Here is a 16522-nt window from a genome sequence, read left to right as displayed (position 1 = left end):
TCTCTCTCATCATTGATGTTTCTCTCTCTCCCTCAAACTTCCTCTTTAAAATCAATAAAAATATATTTAAAAAATATATTTAAGGAAAGTATATTTTTTAGTAACAATGAGAAAAATAATATTTGGTATTATAGGAAATGGTGTGGTTAAATCACACCATTGTTTGATGATGAGTTTTTATTTTTTGATTGTCAAATATTTTTATGTAAGCATATCTTTTCAATATTATTTAAAAGTTGATTAAACATTATCTTTTTAAACATTGCTTTAGGAGTATCTGATTTTAATCTTCGTGTTGCATTGCAAACACTTTTGAAAGAGTACTGTGAGGTGTGCAAATCTCCCAAAGAGAACAAGTTTTGTAGTTTTCTGCAGACATCTAAGGTTCGACCTCGGAAGAAAGCAAGAAAGTATCTGTATGCAGTAGGTGAGAACCTTTATTTATTTATTCATTTTTTTTCTTTCTCTTTTTACATTGTATTTATTGGAGTGACATTGGTTAATAAAATTATATAGGTTTTAGATGTACAATTTTATAATACACCATAGGTGATAGAGGTTCTTTATTTTCAGGATCAAAATCTTTTAATATTTTATTGTTATTATACATGTCAGAATATTCAGGTGTGTCAAATAGACATTTAATTTTACATGCAGGCTACAGATTTATAAATTGTAGTTATATAATACAGTGAACACATCTAAAAATTAAATAGCTACTCATTTGACATCATTATTCTATGATCTGAATTTTTGGTTCTTAGATTACTCAATTGTCAATAACTGACTACAGAAATATTACATTAAAAGTTGAAAATTTGCTTCAGGAGTATCTGATTTTAATCTTCGTGTTGCATTGCAGGAAGGAAAATGAACCTCAAAAATATTAACTATTCACAGTGTCATAGATGGTAATTAGGGATGATAAGAACCAGCGGTCTCCAAAGTGTGCGTGTGCAGGATAATCCATAGGCACATCAGATGAACATATTAAAACCTCTCTTTATTTTTATTTTAAAAGCATTAAACCATATCAGTATTTGATATATATATATATATATATATATATATATATATACACACACACACACACACACACACACATACTAGTATTGACAGATCACCTAGATTTATATGGATAATATAATTTATATATAAATGTTTTCTATATAATTTATATGTATGTAATTATATTATAATTTTATATATGCTATAATGTATAAATATATAATTTTTAGTTCATACTAAACTTTTTTAATAAGATGTGCAGTCAAATGTGAATTTCAACTACCTATTTTTAAAAAAATATGTTTCTATTAATTTTTTTAGATAGAGGGGAAGGGAGAGGGAGAGAAAGCAATCTGCTGCCTCCTGTACACCCCCTAATAGAGTTTGAGCCCACAAGTACAGTGTGTGCCTTGACCAGGAATCGAATCAGCAACCTCTTGCTGCACGGGATGACACTCAACTGAGCCACACTAGCAGGGTTCAGTTCACAATTTTTAATTGAAAGAGACACTAATAGAGGTCATAATGAGACTTTTTTAAAAATATGTTTTTATTGATTTCTTTTCCTTTTTTTTTTTTTCCCAAAGCGAGAGAGAGAGAGGAAGGGTGAGGGGGCAGGGAGGAGAGGCAGAGAGAGAGAGAGAGAGAGAAAGAGAGGAAGAAAGAGAGAGAGAGAGAGAGAGAGAGAGAGAGAGAGAGAAAGAGAGAGAGAGAGACTTCGATCCCCTGCCTCCTGCATGCACCCTGACCGGGGATGGAGCAAAACGTGGGCATGTGCCTTGACAGAATCAGACTATGACCTTTTGGTGCACAGAATGTAGCTCAACCAACTGAGCCCCACTGCCCAGGGCAGAAACTTTTTAACTAGACAGATAATCAGCTCCTAGATTATGTTTTTTTGCTTTTTGGGGTTTTGGTTTTTGTTGTTGTTGTTAATCTTCACCCAATGGGGATATTATTTCCCCATTGATTTTTTTTTTTAGAGACAGTGGAAGGTAGTCAGGGGGAGAGAGAGAGAGCATCAATGTGAGAGAGACACATGGATTTATTGCCTCCCACAGCCCCCCACCCCCAACCGGGGCTGGAGATCAAACCTGCAACCTGGGTGTATGCCCTTGACCAGGAATGGAACCAGAGACCCTTTGGTCTGCATACCAACAATCTAACCACTGAGCACACTGGCAAGGGCTACATTTCTGTTTTATCTAATATTCTATATAACTAAGACCACATAGTACAACATTGTGGTTAATTCACTTTATTTAAGCCATAATCTTTCAGGACTTGGCACATTTAAGAATAATATATGTATATATGGCAAGCCCTAAAGCATTTATTCCTTGCTATGAAATAGTTATACTAAATGTCTAGATGTAGAGGGCTAGATTTTTCTCCTTATTACATTTCCATATTTAGCGGTAAGGGATTTGTTGTGTTCCTCCTTTCCTTCCTTTGTTCAGGTGGATATACTCGGTTGCAGGGTGGTCGTTGGAGTGATAGCAGAGCCCTCAGCTGTGTAGAACGTTTTGACACCTTTAGCCAGTACTGGACCACTGTATCTTCACTTCATCAAGCTCGAAGTGGGCTGGGAGTAGCAGTTCTGGGAGGGATGGTCTATGCTATTGGAGGTAATGATGAGAATGTCTTATTTCCCTTATTAATCTCTAGCTATAAGTTGGCTGAATTCTTACATGCTTTACATATATTGTGAGGCTATGGGGTATACATAGTTACATTGTGCTTAATAAATATTTATTGAATAAATGAGTGAAAGAAATTAAAAGAAAACACAAGATAATTGAATATTTCAGACCGGAGGGATACTATAATTTTTCATAAGGCAGAATACTTAAGTTTGGTGTTGTTTGGGTTTTTGTTGTTGTTGTTTTAAATACATTTGTATTGATTTCAGAGAGGAAGGAAGAGGGAGAGAGAGATAGAAACATCACTGAGGAGAGAGAATCATTGATTGGCTGCCTCCTGCACAACCCACACTTGGGATCAAGCCCACAACCCGGACATGTGCCTTGACCAGGAATCGAACCGTAACTTCCTGGTTCATAGTTCAACACTCAAACACTGAGCCACACTGGCCAAGCACTGTTGTGTGTTTTTTAATTGCTTTTTAAAATACATATTTTATTGATTTCACAGAGAGAGATAAAAACATCAATGATGAGCCTTAGCCGGTTTGGCTCAGTGGATAGAGTGTTGGCCTGCAGACTAAAGGGTCCTGGGTTCAATTCTGGTCATTGGCATATGCCCAGGTTGCGGGCTCAATCCCCAGTGTGGGGCATGCAAGAGGCAGCTGATCAGTGATTTTTCTCTTATCATTGATGTTTCTATCTCTCTTTCTCCCTTCTTCTCTGAAATCAGTAAAAAAAAATTTTTTTAAAGAAAAGTTGTTCATACAATGTGGCATCAAAATTTAGGTTGATATTTATCATTAAAAGGTTTTAAATTCTGAAAGCTGCATTACAAATCAATTTTAATTAACCAAGTTATCCAGTTAGTGGGACATATAAAAACCTGTAGTCAAGAAATATATACAGCCAAAACCGGTTTGGCTCAGTGGATAGAGCGTCGGCCTGCAGACTGAAAGGTCCCAGGTTCGATTCCGGTCAAGGGCATGTACCTTGGTTGCAGGCACATCCCCAGTAGGGGATGTGCAGGAGGCAGCTGATCAATGTTTCTCTCTCATTGATGTTTCTAACTCTCTATCCCTCTCCCTTCCTCTCTGTAAAAAATCAATAAAAGATATATTAAAAAAAAAAAAAAAGAAATATATCCAAACCTGTAGTCAAGAAATATATCCAAATGTCTAGTTGACTAGACATTTGGATATATTTCTTGATTGAAATCATTGTTTTCTGAAATTATTATTGTGAAATATATGCTCCAACCAACTGAACCACACTGAACAAGGCTCTAAATACTGTTTTAAAAAATTAAGATATAATTCACATACCATCAAATTCACCATTTAAAGTATATAGTTCAGTGGTTTTTAGTATATTCACAAAGTAGTGCTACCATCACCACTCATTCCAAAACATTTTCATCACTGCAAAAAGCCTCTCTTATCATTTAGGGAAATTTATTTTTTATTTTTATTTTTTATTTATTTATTTTTTAAATATATTTTATTGATTTTCTACAGGGAGGAAGGGAGAGGGCCAGAGAGCCAGAAACATCGATGAGAGAGAAACATCCATCAGCCGCCTCCTGCACACACCCCACCGGGGACGTGCCTGCAACCAAGGCACATGCCCCCGACCGGAATCGAACCTGGGACCCCCAAGTCCGCAAGCCGACGCTCCATCCACTGAGCCAAACCGGTTCCGGCGGAAATTTATTTTTTAAATTTTATTGATTTCAGAGAGGAAGGAGAGGGAGAGAAAAATAGAAACATCAATGATGAGAGAGAATCACTGATCTGATGCCTCCTGCACGCCCCCTACTGGGGATTGAGCCTGCAACTTGGGCATGTGCCCTTAACTGGAATCGAACCTGGGACTCCTCAGTCCGCAGGCCAATGCTCTATCCACTGAGCCAAACTGGGTAGGGCATTTAGGGAAATTTTTATATCAGTGTAGGGAACTGTTTACTAGCCATATTCCCAGACTCCAACCAAGGGTCTACCTTGCAAAGCAAGGCTTTCTAAAGATAGGCAGTCTCCGGCCTGCTATGTTAACTCTTCTGCACAGTAGGAGTTTTGTATACATTCAGGATTCTAGGCCCTTATATAGTTAAATGTGCTGCAAATATCTTTCCTACTCTGCTGCTTCACCTTTCACTTTTATGGTATCTTTTTTTATTTTTTAATCTTCTCCCAAAGGTATGTTTTCACAGACTTTAGAGGGGAAGGGAGAGAGAGAGAGAGAGAAACATCTATGTATGAGAGAAACATCAATTTACTGCCTCCCTTTCTTGCCCCCACCAGCGATCAAACCCACAACCTCGGTATGTGCTCTGACCAGAAATCGAACCAGATTTTTTCAAAAATTGGGATTATATTATATCTATAAACCAGTTTGGGGATAATCATATATATATATATATATATATATATATATATATATATATATATACATACATATATATATGTGTGTGTGTGTGTGTATGTGTGTGTGTATATATATATAATATTATGTATATTATATATTATCCTATCTAATAAAAGGGTAATATGCAAATTGACCATCACTCCAACACACAAGATAGCCGCCACAAGATGGCCATCAGGGGAGGGCAGTTGGGAGGGACCAGGCCTGCAAGGGAGGGCAGTTGTGGGCGATCAGGCCAGCAGGGAAGGGCAGTTAGGGGCAAACACGCTGGCAGGGGAGCAGTTAGGCATCAATCAGGCTGGCAGGGGAGTGGTTAGGGGGTGATCAGGCTGGCAGGCAGAAGCGGTTAGGGGCAATCAGGAAGACAGGCAGGCGAGCAGTTGGGAGCCAGCAGTCTTGGATTGTGAGAGGGATGTCTGACTGCCCGTTTAGGCCCGGGTCTACTGAGATCAGGCCTAAACGGGCAGTCGGACATCCCTCTAGGGGTCCCAGATTGGAGAGGTGCAGGCTGGGCTGAGGGACACACACCCCTGCGCATGAATTTTGTGCACTGGGCCTCTAGTATATTATATATATATTATATATATCATATTATATATATATTATATATATATATATATATTATTTTTTGTTGTTAATCCTCACCTGAGGATATTTTTCCATTGGAAAAGAGAGGGAGAGACAGAGAGAAACATCGATGTGAGAGAGACACATCAATGGTTGCCTCCTACATAAGCCCTGTCTAGGGCCGGGGATCAAGCCTGCAACCTAGGTAGATGCCCTTGACCAGAATCAAACCCAGGACCCTCAGTCCATGGGCCGACACTCTATCCACTAAGCCAAACTGGTTACGGTAATAATCATCTTTACATTGACTCTTCTAATTCATGAAGATGATACATCTCTTCATTTATTTAGATATCCCTTAATTAAAAATTTTATTTAAATAAAATTTGAGGTCTTATACAAACTTTGATTAGATTTACTCCTAGGTATAGTATATTTTTAAATTCTATTTTAAGTAATATATTTTTTTATGCTCATAGATGATTATATATATAGATAGATAGATAGGTAGATAGATACAGATACAAAGATAAAGATATGGACCTATAGATACATTATATGCTTACATTACATATGTATTACACTTATGTGTTTGTGTGTATATATATATATATGTGATTGGTATCTTCTTTTATATTTTATTTAATTGTATGTGTGATGTGGGACTTCTCGCCACAGCTTAAATCATAGTTAAACTGTAGTTTTGCCCATTTTCCAATAAATTCCATTAATTTCCACTTAATTTTTTTCATATTTTTAGACAAAGTGACTACAGGTATCAAATCCATATATACAACTCAGTGTTTTGAGGGTTTTTTTAAAGTTTATCTTTATTGTTGAAAATATTATAGATATCCCTCTTTTATCCCCATTGACCCCCACACCTGTCCCCACCTCCCCCCAGGCCTTCACCACACTATTTTCTGTTTGTTGCTAGATAAGAATTACATTACTAGTAAAACTAAAATTTTACGATTGTCAAAATGCAAATTGTGTGGATTGTTTGGGTGCTAGAATTAGAAATAGATAATAGGAAAATTGTGCCATTACTACATTAAATGGACTTTACTAAATGATAGTGCTATGATTTCAAACTAACACTTGCTGGGCAAGTGAATTTTAATAACTAGTATAAAATCAAACATAATAGTTGAATTTCTGACAACATGAAATGCTACTGAATATTGTATTCTAGACTATTAGCATTACTAAATCTCCTCATATGTGTCTCTTTTATTTAACTTAGGTGAAAAAGATTCAATGATTTTTGATTGTACTGAATGCTATGATCCAGTTACTAAACAGTGGACAACTGTAGCTTCAATGAATCACCCCCGCTGTGGCTTGGGAGTGTGTGTGTGTTATGGGGCTATCTATGCTTTGGGTAATTATGCTGTTCAATTTAAGGATCTCTAATGTTATTTAAATTCTTAGATTCTGATTACTTAGAAATTTTCCTTCCCTCCAATAAGAAACATTTTCCTTTCAGCTTTATAAATTATTCTTCTCAAAATACTATTAGTTGGGGGATATTGTCAAATGTGGAATTCTTAGAAAGAGATGGAGATAAAATATAGATGAGATATCCAATGAAGTTCTTTAGCTGATAGTTAAACTGCATGATTAGTATAAGCTGTCTAAATATCAAGAAGTTGTTTCAAAAGATAGTTTTGCAAAATACCAAATTTCCTATGCAATATGTTAAAGTTTGGGGTGTGTTTTTTTTTAAGTACATTTTTATTTATTTATTTTTTAAATATTTTTATTGATTTCTGAGAGGAAGGAAGAGGGAGATAGAAATAGCAATGATGAGAATCATTGATTGGCTGCTTCCTGCACGCCCCACACGGGATCAAGCTCGCAATCCAGGCATATACCCTGGCTAGAATTGAACCATGACCTAGTTCATAGGTTGGCGCTCAACCACTGAGCCATGCCAGCTAAGTTATATTTGTTGATTTTAGAGAGAGGAAGAGAGCTGGATAGAGAGATAGAAATGAGAGAGAAGCATCATCGATCTGCTGCCTCCTGCACACCCCTACTGGGAATTGAGACCACAATCTGCGCATGTGTCCTGACCTGAAATTGAACCGTGAGCCAGGAGGCCTATGCTCAACCACTGAACCACACTGGGCAGACTGTTTTGTTTTATTTTAAATTCCTAGTTGAAAATAGGCAGAGAGTTAAAAGATCTGAGTTCTACTCACAGTCAAATTCTAACTTCTCTTGTGATCTTGGACAAATAACCCCTCTATTCCATGTGATAATCATCCATAATATAAAGTTGTCAGGTTAGATGTTTTCTAAGGTGTTTTGATAAATAAGATTCCTTTATCCCAGACATAACATTTTTCTGTTTGGTTGTAGGTGGATGGGTTGGAGCTGAGATAGGGAACACCATTGAACGATTTGATCCTGATGAAAATAAATGGGAAGTAGTTGGCAACATGGCTATGTCACGCTACTACTTTGGCTGTTGTGAAATGCAAGGTGATTAATTGCTTTATAAAATGTTTTTCCTGAAAATATCTATAATAATAATCTATAATAATAAAAGTATAATATGCAAATTGGCCCAACGACCGAACAGCAGGACAACCATCTGGACGACCACGCTATGACACCCATTGGCACCAGGCCAGCTAAGGTGGGTGCGATGTGATTGGTCGGGGGCCCGGCCATGGCCCCATGATCGCCCTGCAGAGGGAGACCCAGGCCACCAGCCGGCAGAGCGATCAATCATTTGGGGGGCTCCACGATCGCCCCAAAGAGGGAGGCCCAGGTCAACAACCGGCAGGCTGCGGCGGGTGGGTGGGGCCTACTTCTTTGGGGTGATGATGGATCGTGGGGCTCCCAGATTGTGAGAGGGCACAGGCTGGGCTTAGGGGACCCCCCCCCCAAGTGCACAAATTTCGTGCACTGAGCCTCTAGTCCTACCTAATAAAAGAATAATATGCAAATTGACCCTAACTCTTCTACACCCACAAGTCACGCCCACCAGCCAATCAGGAGCAAATATGCAAATAAACCCAACCAAGATGGCTACAGCCACAGAGAGCAGGAGGGAGGCTTGGGTTTTCCCGGTAACAAAGGAAGCCAAGCTTTCCGCCTGCCATTGCAGGCCTAAGCCTCCACTCAAGGCTACAAAGTTTCAATTATAGAAGGTAAACAAATCCAAACAGAAATGGCAGCAGCCACTGAGCTGGAAAGAGCAGGAGGCAAGGGTTGCCCCTGACAATGGAGGAAGCAAAGCTTCTGCAGCCCTAGCTGGCCTAGGCCTCCACTCTAGGCTACAAACTTTCAATTATAGAAGATACACAAACCCCAAAAGAAATGGCTGCCGGCCATGGAGCGAGCAGGAGGCTTGGCTCCGCTCTAGGCTACAAAGTTTCAATTATAGAAGATACATAAATCCCAGAAACCAGGGCCTCTGCTTGGGTCGCCAGGGGGCGTAGCCAGCCTGCAAACCACCACAGGCCCTTCACCCAGGCTGCCCCACACCCCAAGGGAACCCCCACCCTGATCCGGGATACCCTTCAGGGCAAACCAGCTGGCCCCCACCCATGCACCAGGCCTCTATCCTATCTAATAAAAGAGTAATATGCAGATTGACCATCACTCCAACACACAAGATGGCTGCCCCCATGTGGACACAAGATAGCCGGCACAAGATGGCCAGCAGGGGAGGGCAGTTGGGAGGGACCAGGCCAGCAGAGGAGGGAAGTTGTGGGTGACCGGGCCTGCAGGGAAGGGCAGTTGGGTGGGACCCAGGCCTGCAGGGGAGAGCAGTTGGGGGGGGACCAGGCCTAAAGGGGAGGGCAGGTAGGGGTGACCAGGCCTAAAGAGGAGGGCAGTTAGGGGCAAACACGCTGGCAGGGGAGCAGTTAGGCATCAATCAGGCTGGCAGGGGAGTGGTTAGGGGGTGATCAGGCTGGCAGGCAGAAGCGGTTAGGGGCAATCAGGAAGGCAGGCAGGCGAGCAGTCGGAAGTTAGCAGTCCTGGATTGTGAGAGGGATGTCTGACTGCCCGTTTAGGCCCGGTCCTACTGAGATCAGGCCTAAACGGGCAGTCGGACATCCCTCGAGGGGTCCCAGATTGGAGAGGGTACAGGCTGGCCCGAGGGACAACTCCCACCCCACCCCCCACCCCGTGCACAAATTTTGTGCACTGGGCCTCTAGTATATTTATAAAAACTGAGCCTGAGGCATTTATTTACACAAAAATATATTTATGTCTATTAGTATTAAATGTTTAACGCCAACAATATGGAAGTTCTGCTTTTAACCTCATATCTTTTTAACTTCTTATTTCTTTTTTTTTTTAATGTATTTTATTGATCTTTTACATAGAGAGCTAGAAACATCGATGAGAGAGAAACATCCATCAGCCGCCTCCTGCACACCCCCTACTGGGGATGTGCCTGCAACCAAGGTACGTGCCCTTGACCGGAATCGAACCTGGGACCTTTCAGTCCGCAGGCCGACGCTCTATCCACTGAGCCAAACTGGTTTCGGCTAACTTCTTATTTCTTTATTTCTGTATTATCAAATAATATATTTTTGTCCAAAATAAACAGTTAGAATTTAAAATTACAGATAGGCAAAAACACCTGACTAGCAAAATAAGCATTTAAAATATCATTCTTGCCCTAGCCAGTTTTGCTCAGTGGATAGAGCATCAGCCTGTGGACTGAAGGGTCCCGGGTTCAATTCCAGTCAAGGGCACATGCCTAGGTTGCAGGCTCAGTCCCCGGGTAGAGGGCATGCAGGAGGCAGCTGATAAATGATTCTTTCTCATCATTGATGTTTCTCTCTCTCTCCCTCTCCATTCCTCTCAAATCAATAAAAATATATTTTTTAAATAAATAAATAAAAATAAAATGTCATTCTTGTCCTGGCTGGTTTGGCTCAATGATTAGAGTGTTGGCCTATGGACTGAAGGATCTCAGGTTCAATTCCTGTTTGTGTTATGGTTCTAGACCATTAGCATTACTAAATCTCAAGGGCACGTACTTTGGTTGCAGATTTCCCAGCCCCGATAGGGGTGCATACGGGAGGTATCCAATAATGTGTCTCTCTCACATCAGTTTCTCTCTCTCTCCCCTTCCACTCTCTAGAAATCAATGGAAAAAATATCCTCGGGTGAGGATTAAAAAATAAATAAACTAAATTAAATGTCATGTTTTATTGTTATTTTGTCTCCCATTCAGGCCTTAGCAAGTATTTCTAAGTAAGGAGAGAATATAAAAAAACAATTTTCACATTCTCTTATTATCGGCTTTTTCAGTGTGTTTTTTTTAGGGTACATTGTGATTCAGTCCACGTAGAATATAATGCTACAATAGATTTGAAAATGTTGCACTGAATATTATAATGGTGTACAGACATTATTTTAATTGTCTATTATACCCTGAGAGATAGTTAGTTCTGTCAAATAAAACCTGATTCTCCGTCCAGAGTTAGAGAGCAAATTTATATGTACCTGCAGAGTAGGAAGTAGTCTGCCCATTGTTATATGACAACTCAGCCTACTTTGTTCCCAGCTCAAGTTCTTCCTGCTTTGTGAACACTTTCTCAGATATCCACCAGCATTTAAATGTACAAATGACATGGTGCAAACTATATTGTTTAATATTACAATGTTCTCTAGTTGTTTTATATTTATTATTTTTATCTTCCCATCTAGAACTCATAGAGTCAGAGAGGCATCTTGGAGATTATCTATTTCAACCCCTTCATTTATAAATGAGGAAGCTGAAGATTAGGAAGGTTGTGAGTTATCTTTTTTCATAGCTGGTTACTAGATAGCTGGAGCTAGAACCCAAGTTTATTAACATTTAGCTCACATTTCTTAAAATGCCATTAAAGTGAGGAGTTATAACCTATAGCTCCTCACTTTAGAATGTGGGAAACACACTGGATACTCAGAAATAATTGTAAATTGACAGAACCATTAGTTTCAATCAAATTTAAATTTAAAAAGGAACTCTCTATGAATTATATTCTATTATACTCTCGTGATTGATCTGATATTTTAATCTAGCCATATAAATATTATAATTTAAATTCAATTATCTATTTTACGTCCATCTGAACAACAGGTAGGCTTTCACAGTTTAAGTGCATAATATATTTTTTAATATATTTTTATTGATTTCAGAGATGAAGAGAGAGAGAGAGAGCGAGAGAAACATCAATGATGAGAGAGAATCATTGATCAGCCTCCTGCACACCCCCTACTGGGGGATCCAGCTAGCAACCCAGGCATGTGCCCTAACTGGGAATCAAATCATGACCTCCTGGTTCATAAAGTCAATGTTCAACCACTGAGCCACGCCTGCCAGGTTTAAAGGCATAATATTTTTTAGGGGTAAAAAAAGTCCCTTTCCCTTTCCTTTGTTACCTATACATGGTAGCATATGGAACTTGAGATCATCAATCAGACAATAAGATGGGAAATTCTTGTCTGACATTTATTTTCTTACAGCATCATTAGGTTCATTGAAAATTTAATTACACTGTAAATTCATACCCCTAACTCTGTAACATGCTTAAATGTGAGCTGTAATAAACTAGACAGAGGTCAATTTTCTGTTAAAAAAATTGTTATAGTCCTATATTAAATATAACAAACTGAGATCACAACGTTTGCTAATTATTGTGTCCTATTTTCTATAGCATCTGAGCAAAAATATTCCATTTCCAGGTTTAATTTATGTAATTGGGGGCATCAGCACTGAAGGAATAGAACTTCGTTCTTTTGAAGTTTATGATCCACTTTCCAAGCGTTGGTCTCCACTTCCTCCAATGGCAACCAGGAGAGCATATCTTGGGGTGGCTGCACTCAATGACTGCATATATTCTATTGGAGGGTGGAATGAGACTCAAGATGCTCTTCATACTGTAGAAAAATATTCCTTTGAAGAGGTAGGTTGGATGATTTCAAATATTTAGTATCCTGTTGTTCTTTTAATGTCTTTAAGATCTGTAATACTCTAGCAGTTTGGCTCAGTGGATAGAGCGTCAGCCTGCAGACTGCAGGGCCCCAGGTTCAATTATGGTCAAGGGCACGTACCTCAGTTGCAGGCTCAATCCCTGACCCTGGTTGGGGCTAGTGTGGGAGGCAACCAATCGATGTGTCTCTCTCACATCAATGTTTCTCTCTCTCTCTGTCTTCTCTTCCCTCCCCCCTCCCCTTCACCCTCTCTCTCAGAATCAGTGGAAAAATTTCCTCGGGTGTGGATTAACAACCAAAAAGATCTGTAGTGATGTACATTTTTGATGATGATGATGATGATCATTGAGGTTTTCTTCTCTTTTCAAAAGAAGTAACTTGGTGATTTTTTTTCTACTTATTGTCCACTTTCTATTTCATTTATTTCTGTTCCTATTTTTTCCTTCTATTTGTTTTGGGTTTAATTTGCTCTTCTTTTTCTAGAATCTTAAAGTGGAGGCTTATCTGATTGACTTTCAGACCTTTCTTTTCCTATAATGTAATAAACCTATAAAGCTATAAATTGTCTTCAAGTACTTCTTTAACTACACCCCACACATTTTGATATGTTTTGTTTTAATTAGCATTTATCTCAAAATATCTTCTAATTTTCCTGGTAATTTCTTCTTTGACCAATGAGTTGTTAGAAATATGATATTTAATTTCCTAATACTTGGGGATTTTCCAGATATCTTTGTGTAAGTGATTTCTAATTTAATTTCATTGTGATCAAAGCGCATACTTTGTGGTGGTAAATATTTCATGTGCACCTGAAAAGAAATTGTTTTCTGCTGTTGTTGAGTGTAGTGTTCTATAAATGTCAGTTAAGTCAACTTGATTAGTGTTGTTCAAGTATGTCCAACTTGTCTCATTGTTTTGTAAATTACTAAGAGAGAAATCTCCACCTATCATGGATTTGTCTATTTTTCCTTTACATTTCTAAATCTCTGTTATTAAGTCTACACACATTGAGATTATTATGTCTGCTTGATTAATTCATCCTTTCATAGTATGAAAGGTTTTTCTTTACCTCTGTAATAACCTTTGTTCTGAAGTCTACTCTGTCTGATATTAATGCAACCATTAATGAACCAAGTTGTGTTTTGATTAGTATTTGCATGGTATATCTTTTTTTCCCTTCTACTTTAAATCTATGTCTTCACAAATTGCATCTCTTGTAGGATAACATATAGTTGTGGTCTATGTTTTTTTTTATAGATAAAGATTTGAGAGTCATCTTTATTTATTTTTTTATAATAAATCTTTATTGTTCAGATTATTACAGGTATTCCTCCCCCCCCCCCATAGTTCCCCTCCACCTGATTCCCCACCCCACCCCATGCCCTTACCCCCCACCACTGTCTTCATCCATAGGTATAAGATTTTTGTCCAATCTCTTCCTGCACCCCTCAGACTCCCTTCCCCCTGAGAATTGTCAGTCCCCTCCCTTTCTATGTCCCTGATTCTATTATATTCACCAGTCCATTCTGTTCTTCAAATTTTTTATTCACTTGATTTTTAGATTCACTTGTTGGTAGGTATGTATTTGATGTCTTTTTGTTGTTCATAATTTTTACCTTTACCTTTTTCTTCTTCTTCCTCTTCTTAAAGAATACCCTTCAGCATTTCATGTAATCCTGGTTTGGTGGTGATGAACTCCTTTAGCTTTTTCTTGTCTGTGAAGCTCTTTATCTGACCTTCAATTCTGAATGATAGCTTTGCTGGGTAGAGTAATCTTGGTTGTAGGTTCTTGCTGTTCATCACTTTGAATATTTCTTGCCACTCCCTTCTGGCCTGCATAGTTTCTGTTGAGAAATCAGCTGACAGTCGTATGGGTACTCTCATGTAGGTAACTAACTGTTTTTCTCTTGCTGCTTGTAAGATTCTCTCTTTGTCTTTTGCCCTTGGCATTTTAATTATGATGTGTCTTGGTGTGGTCCTCTTTGGATTCCTCTTCTTTGGGGTTCTGTGCGCTTCCTGAACTTGTAAGTCTATTTCTTTCACCAGGTAGGGAAACTTTTCTGTCATTATTTCTTCCAATAGGCCTTCAATATCCTGCTCTCTCTCTTCTTCTGGCACCCCAAAAATCCTGATGTTGGTATGCTTAAAGCCGTCCCAGAGGCTCCTTACACTATCCTCACACTTTTGGATTCTTCTTTCTTTCCGCCTCTCTGGTTAGGTGTTTTTTGCTTCCTCATATTCCAGATCTTTGGTTTGACTCTTGGGGTATGGTGATCTACAGTTGAGTTTCTGTATATTCTTTATTTCAGACAGTGTATGCTTAATTTCTGACTGGTCCTTTTCCATTTTTTTTTAGCATTCTCATTAAGGTCCTTGAAGATCTCTTCAAGTTTCTCAGCGGTTTTTAGAAGATTCTTGAGTAACCTTATAAATGTGGTTCTGAACTCTGTGTCGTCCAGTAGTTTACTTTCCTCCATCTCTCCCATTCGTGACATGCTTCGGTGTCTCCGCATTTTGGCTGCCTCCCTGTGTTGATGGAGTGGCTTTGTGTGGTAGGTGACCTATAGGGGCTGGTAGCTCAGCTTCCCCAATCACCTGAGGTGGTTGCTCTTGGTACACCCCTTTGTGGGCTGAGTGCAAAGTCTTGGTGTAGTTAAGCCTTGATTGCTGTTGATACACTGGGAGGAATTGACCTCCAGGCCAATTGGCTGTGCGGACCCGCTGTGTCTATAATGGAAGAACTGCTGCGCTGGAGACATACTTATGGTGCAGGCCTTGTTTCAGTGGGGCTTTGGTGCTCACTGAGTCCGCCTCCCGAATGTGTCACTTATGGATGTGAGGAGTTGAAATCTGGTGTCTCACACTGACCACTAGGTACACTGGCTTTTGGATCTCCAATGGGGTGCAGTTCAGCTACTGGTAGTTCAGTTGGTTAGAATGTAGTCCTGATACACCAAGGTTGAGGGGTCAATCCCCTGTCAGGGCACATACAAGAATCAACCAATGAGTGCATAAATAAGTGGGACAACAAATTGATATTTCCCCCTCTCCCTCTCTGCCTCCCTTCCTCTCTCTCTTTCAAATCAATCAATACTTTTTTTTAAAATTTCACTTACTAGCATTGAGGAATAATCATTGTTCACTTTTCATGATTTTATAAACTTTGTTCATCATTTACTTTATATCCTTGATCCTTTTTACCTGGCTACTTGCTCATTTTTCTCTTGATTATTTCCCAGGACCTTTATTAACTTTTCTATTTTCTGGGTATAGAATTTTCTCTGAAGTAGGGATTTATAACTCATTTTGGCTATAGCAGCTTATTGAAATTTCTTCAGGGAATAACGTATATCAGGAGTTAGCAAACTTTTTGTTCAAGGGCCACAATCTCTTCTTTTGGCATTTTTATATTTATTTACTTGTTTTATTTATTTATTTTTAAATCCTCACCTGAGGATATTTTTCCATTGATTTTTAGAGAGAGTGGAAGAGAGGGAAAGACAGAGAGAAATAACGATGTCAGAAAAACACATCGATTGGTTGCGTCCTGCACAAGCCCTGACCAGGCCAGAGAGGAACCTATAACTGAGGTACATGCCCTTGACCAGAATCGAACCTGGGACCCTTTGGTCCGCAGGCCGACACTGTATCCAATGAGCCAAACTGGGTAGGGGTATTTTTGTTTGTTTTTCATATGTTTGTATTGATTTTTAGATAGAGAGGAAGAAGGAGAAAGAGATAGAAACATCGATGAGAGAGACACATCGATTAGCTATCTCCTGCATGCCCCCTGTTGGAGATTGAGCCCACAACCTGGGCATGAGCCCTGACCTGGAATTGAACCTGGGACCTCTTGGTCCATGTGATGACGCTCAATCCACTGAGCCATACCAGCCTGGCTTATTTTTGTTTGTTTTTTTAATAAC

General features: G+C 39.2%; 1 protein-coding gene across 5 annotated transcripts in view; it reads left to right on the top strand.

The window, feature by feature from the left end:
- The window catches only part of IPP (intracisternal A particle-promoted polypeptide), a 31798-nt gene that overhangs the window by 11290 nt on the left and 3986 nt on the right, over positions 1 to 16522 (top strand). For 2 of the 5 annotated variants that reach the window (XR_013813820.1, XM_079777957.1), the window contains exons 5-9: positions 272 to 427; positions 2469 to 2636; positions 6889 to 7026; positions 8010 to 8132; positions 12348 to 12568. Coding sequence is in view for 4 of the 5 variants with exons in the window: in XM_079777957.1 (XP_079634083.1) it covers positions 272 to 427; positions 2469 to 2636; positions 6889 to 7026; positions 8010 to 8132; positions 12348 to 12568 (806 nt within the window). In the remaining variant the exon portion in view is untranslated. Of the gene's footprint in view, positions 1 to 271; positions 428 to 2468; positions 2637 to 4168; positions 4550 to 6888; positions 7027 to 8009; positions 8133 to 12347; positions 12569 to 14952; positions 15569 to 16522 lie in introns of those variants that run through there. The other 3 variants (XM_079777959.1, XM_079777958.1, XM_079777960.1) reach the window with 3 other exon arrangements.

This window comes from Cnephaeus nilssonii (assembly GCF_951640355.1).
Source record: "Cnephaeus nilssonii genome assembly, chromosome: 7".
NCBI classification, from domain to species: domain Eukaryota; kingdom Metazoa; phylum Chordata; class Mammalia; order Chiroptera; family Vespertilionidae; genus Cnephaeus; species Cnephaeus nilssonii.
The sequence above is the reverse complement of the archived record's forward strand: the minus strand, read 5'-3'. Positions and strand labels throughout refer to the sequence as shown.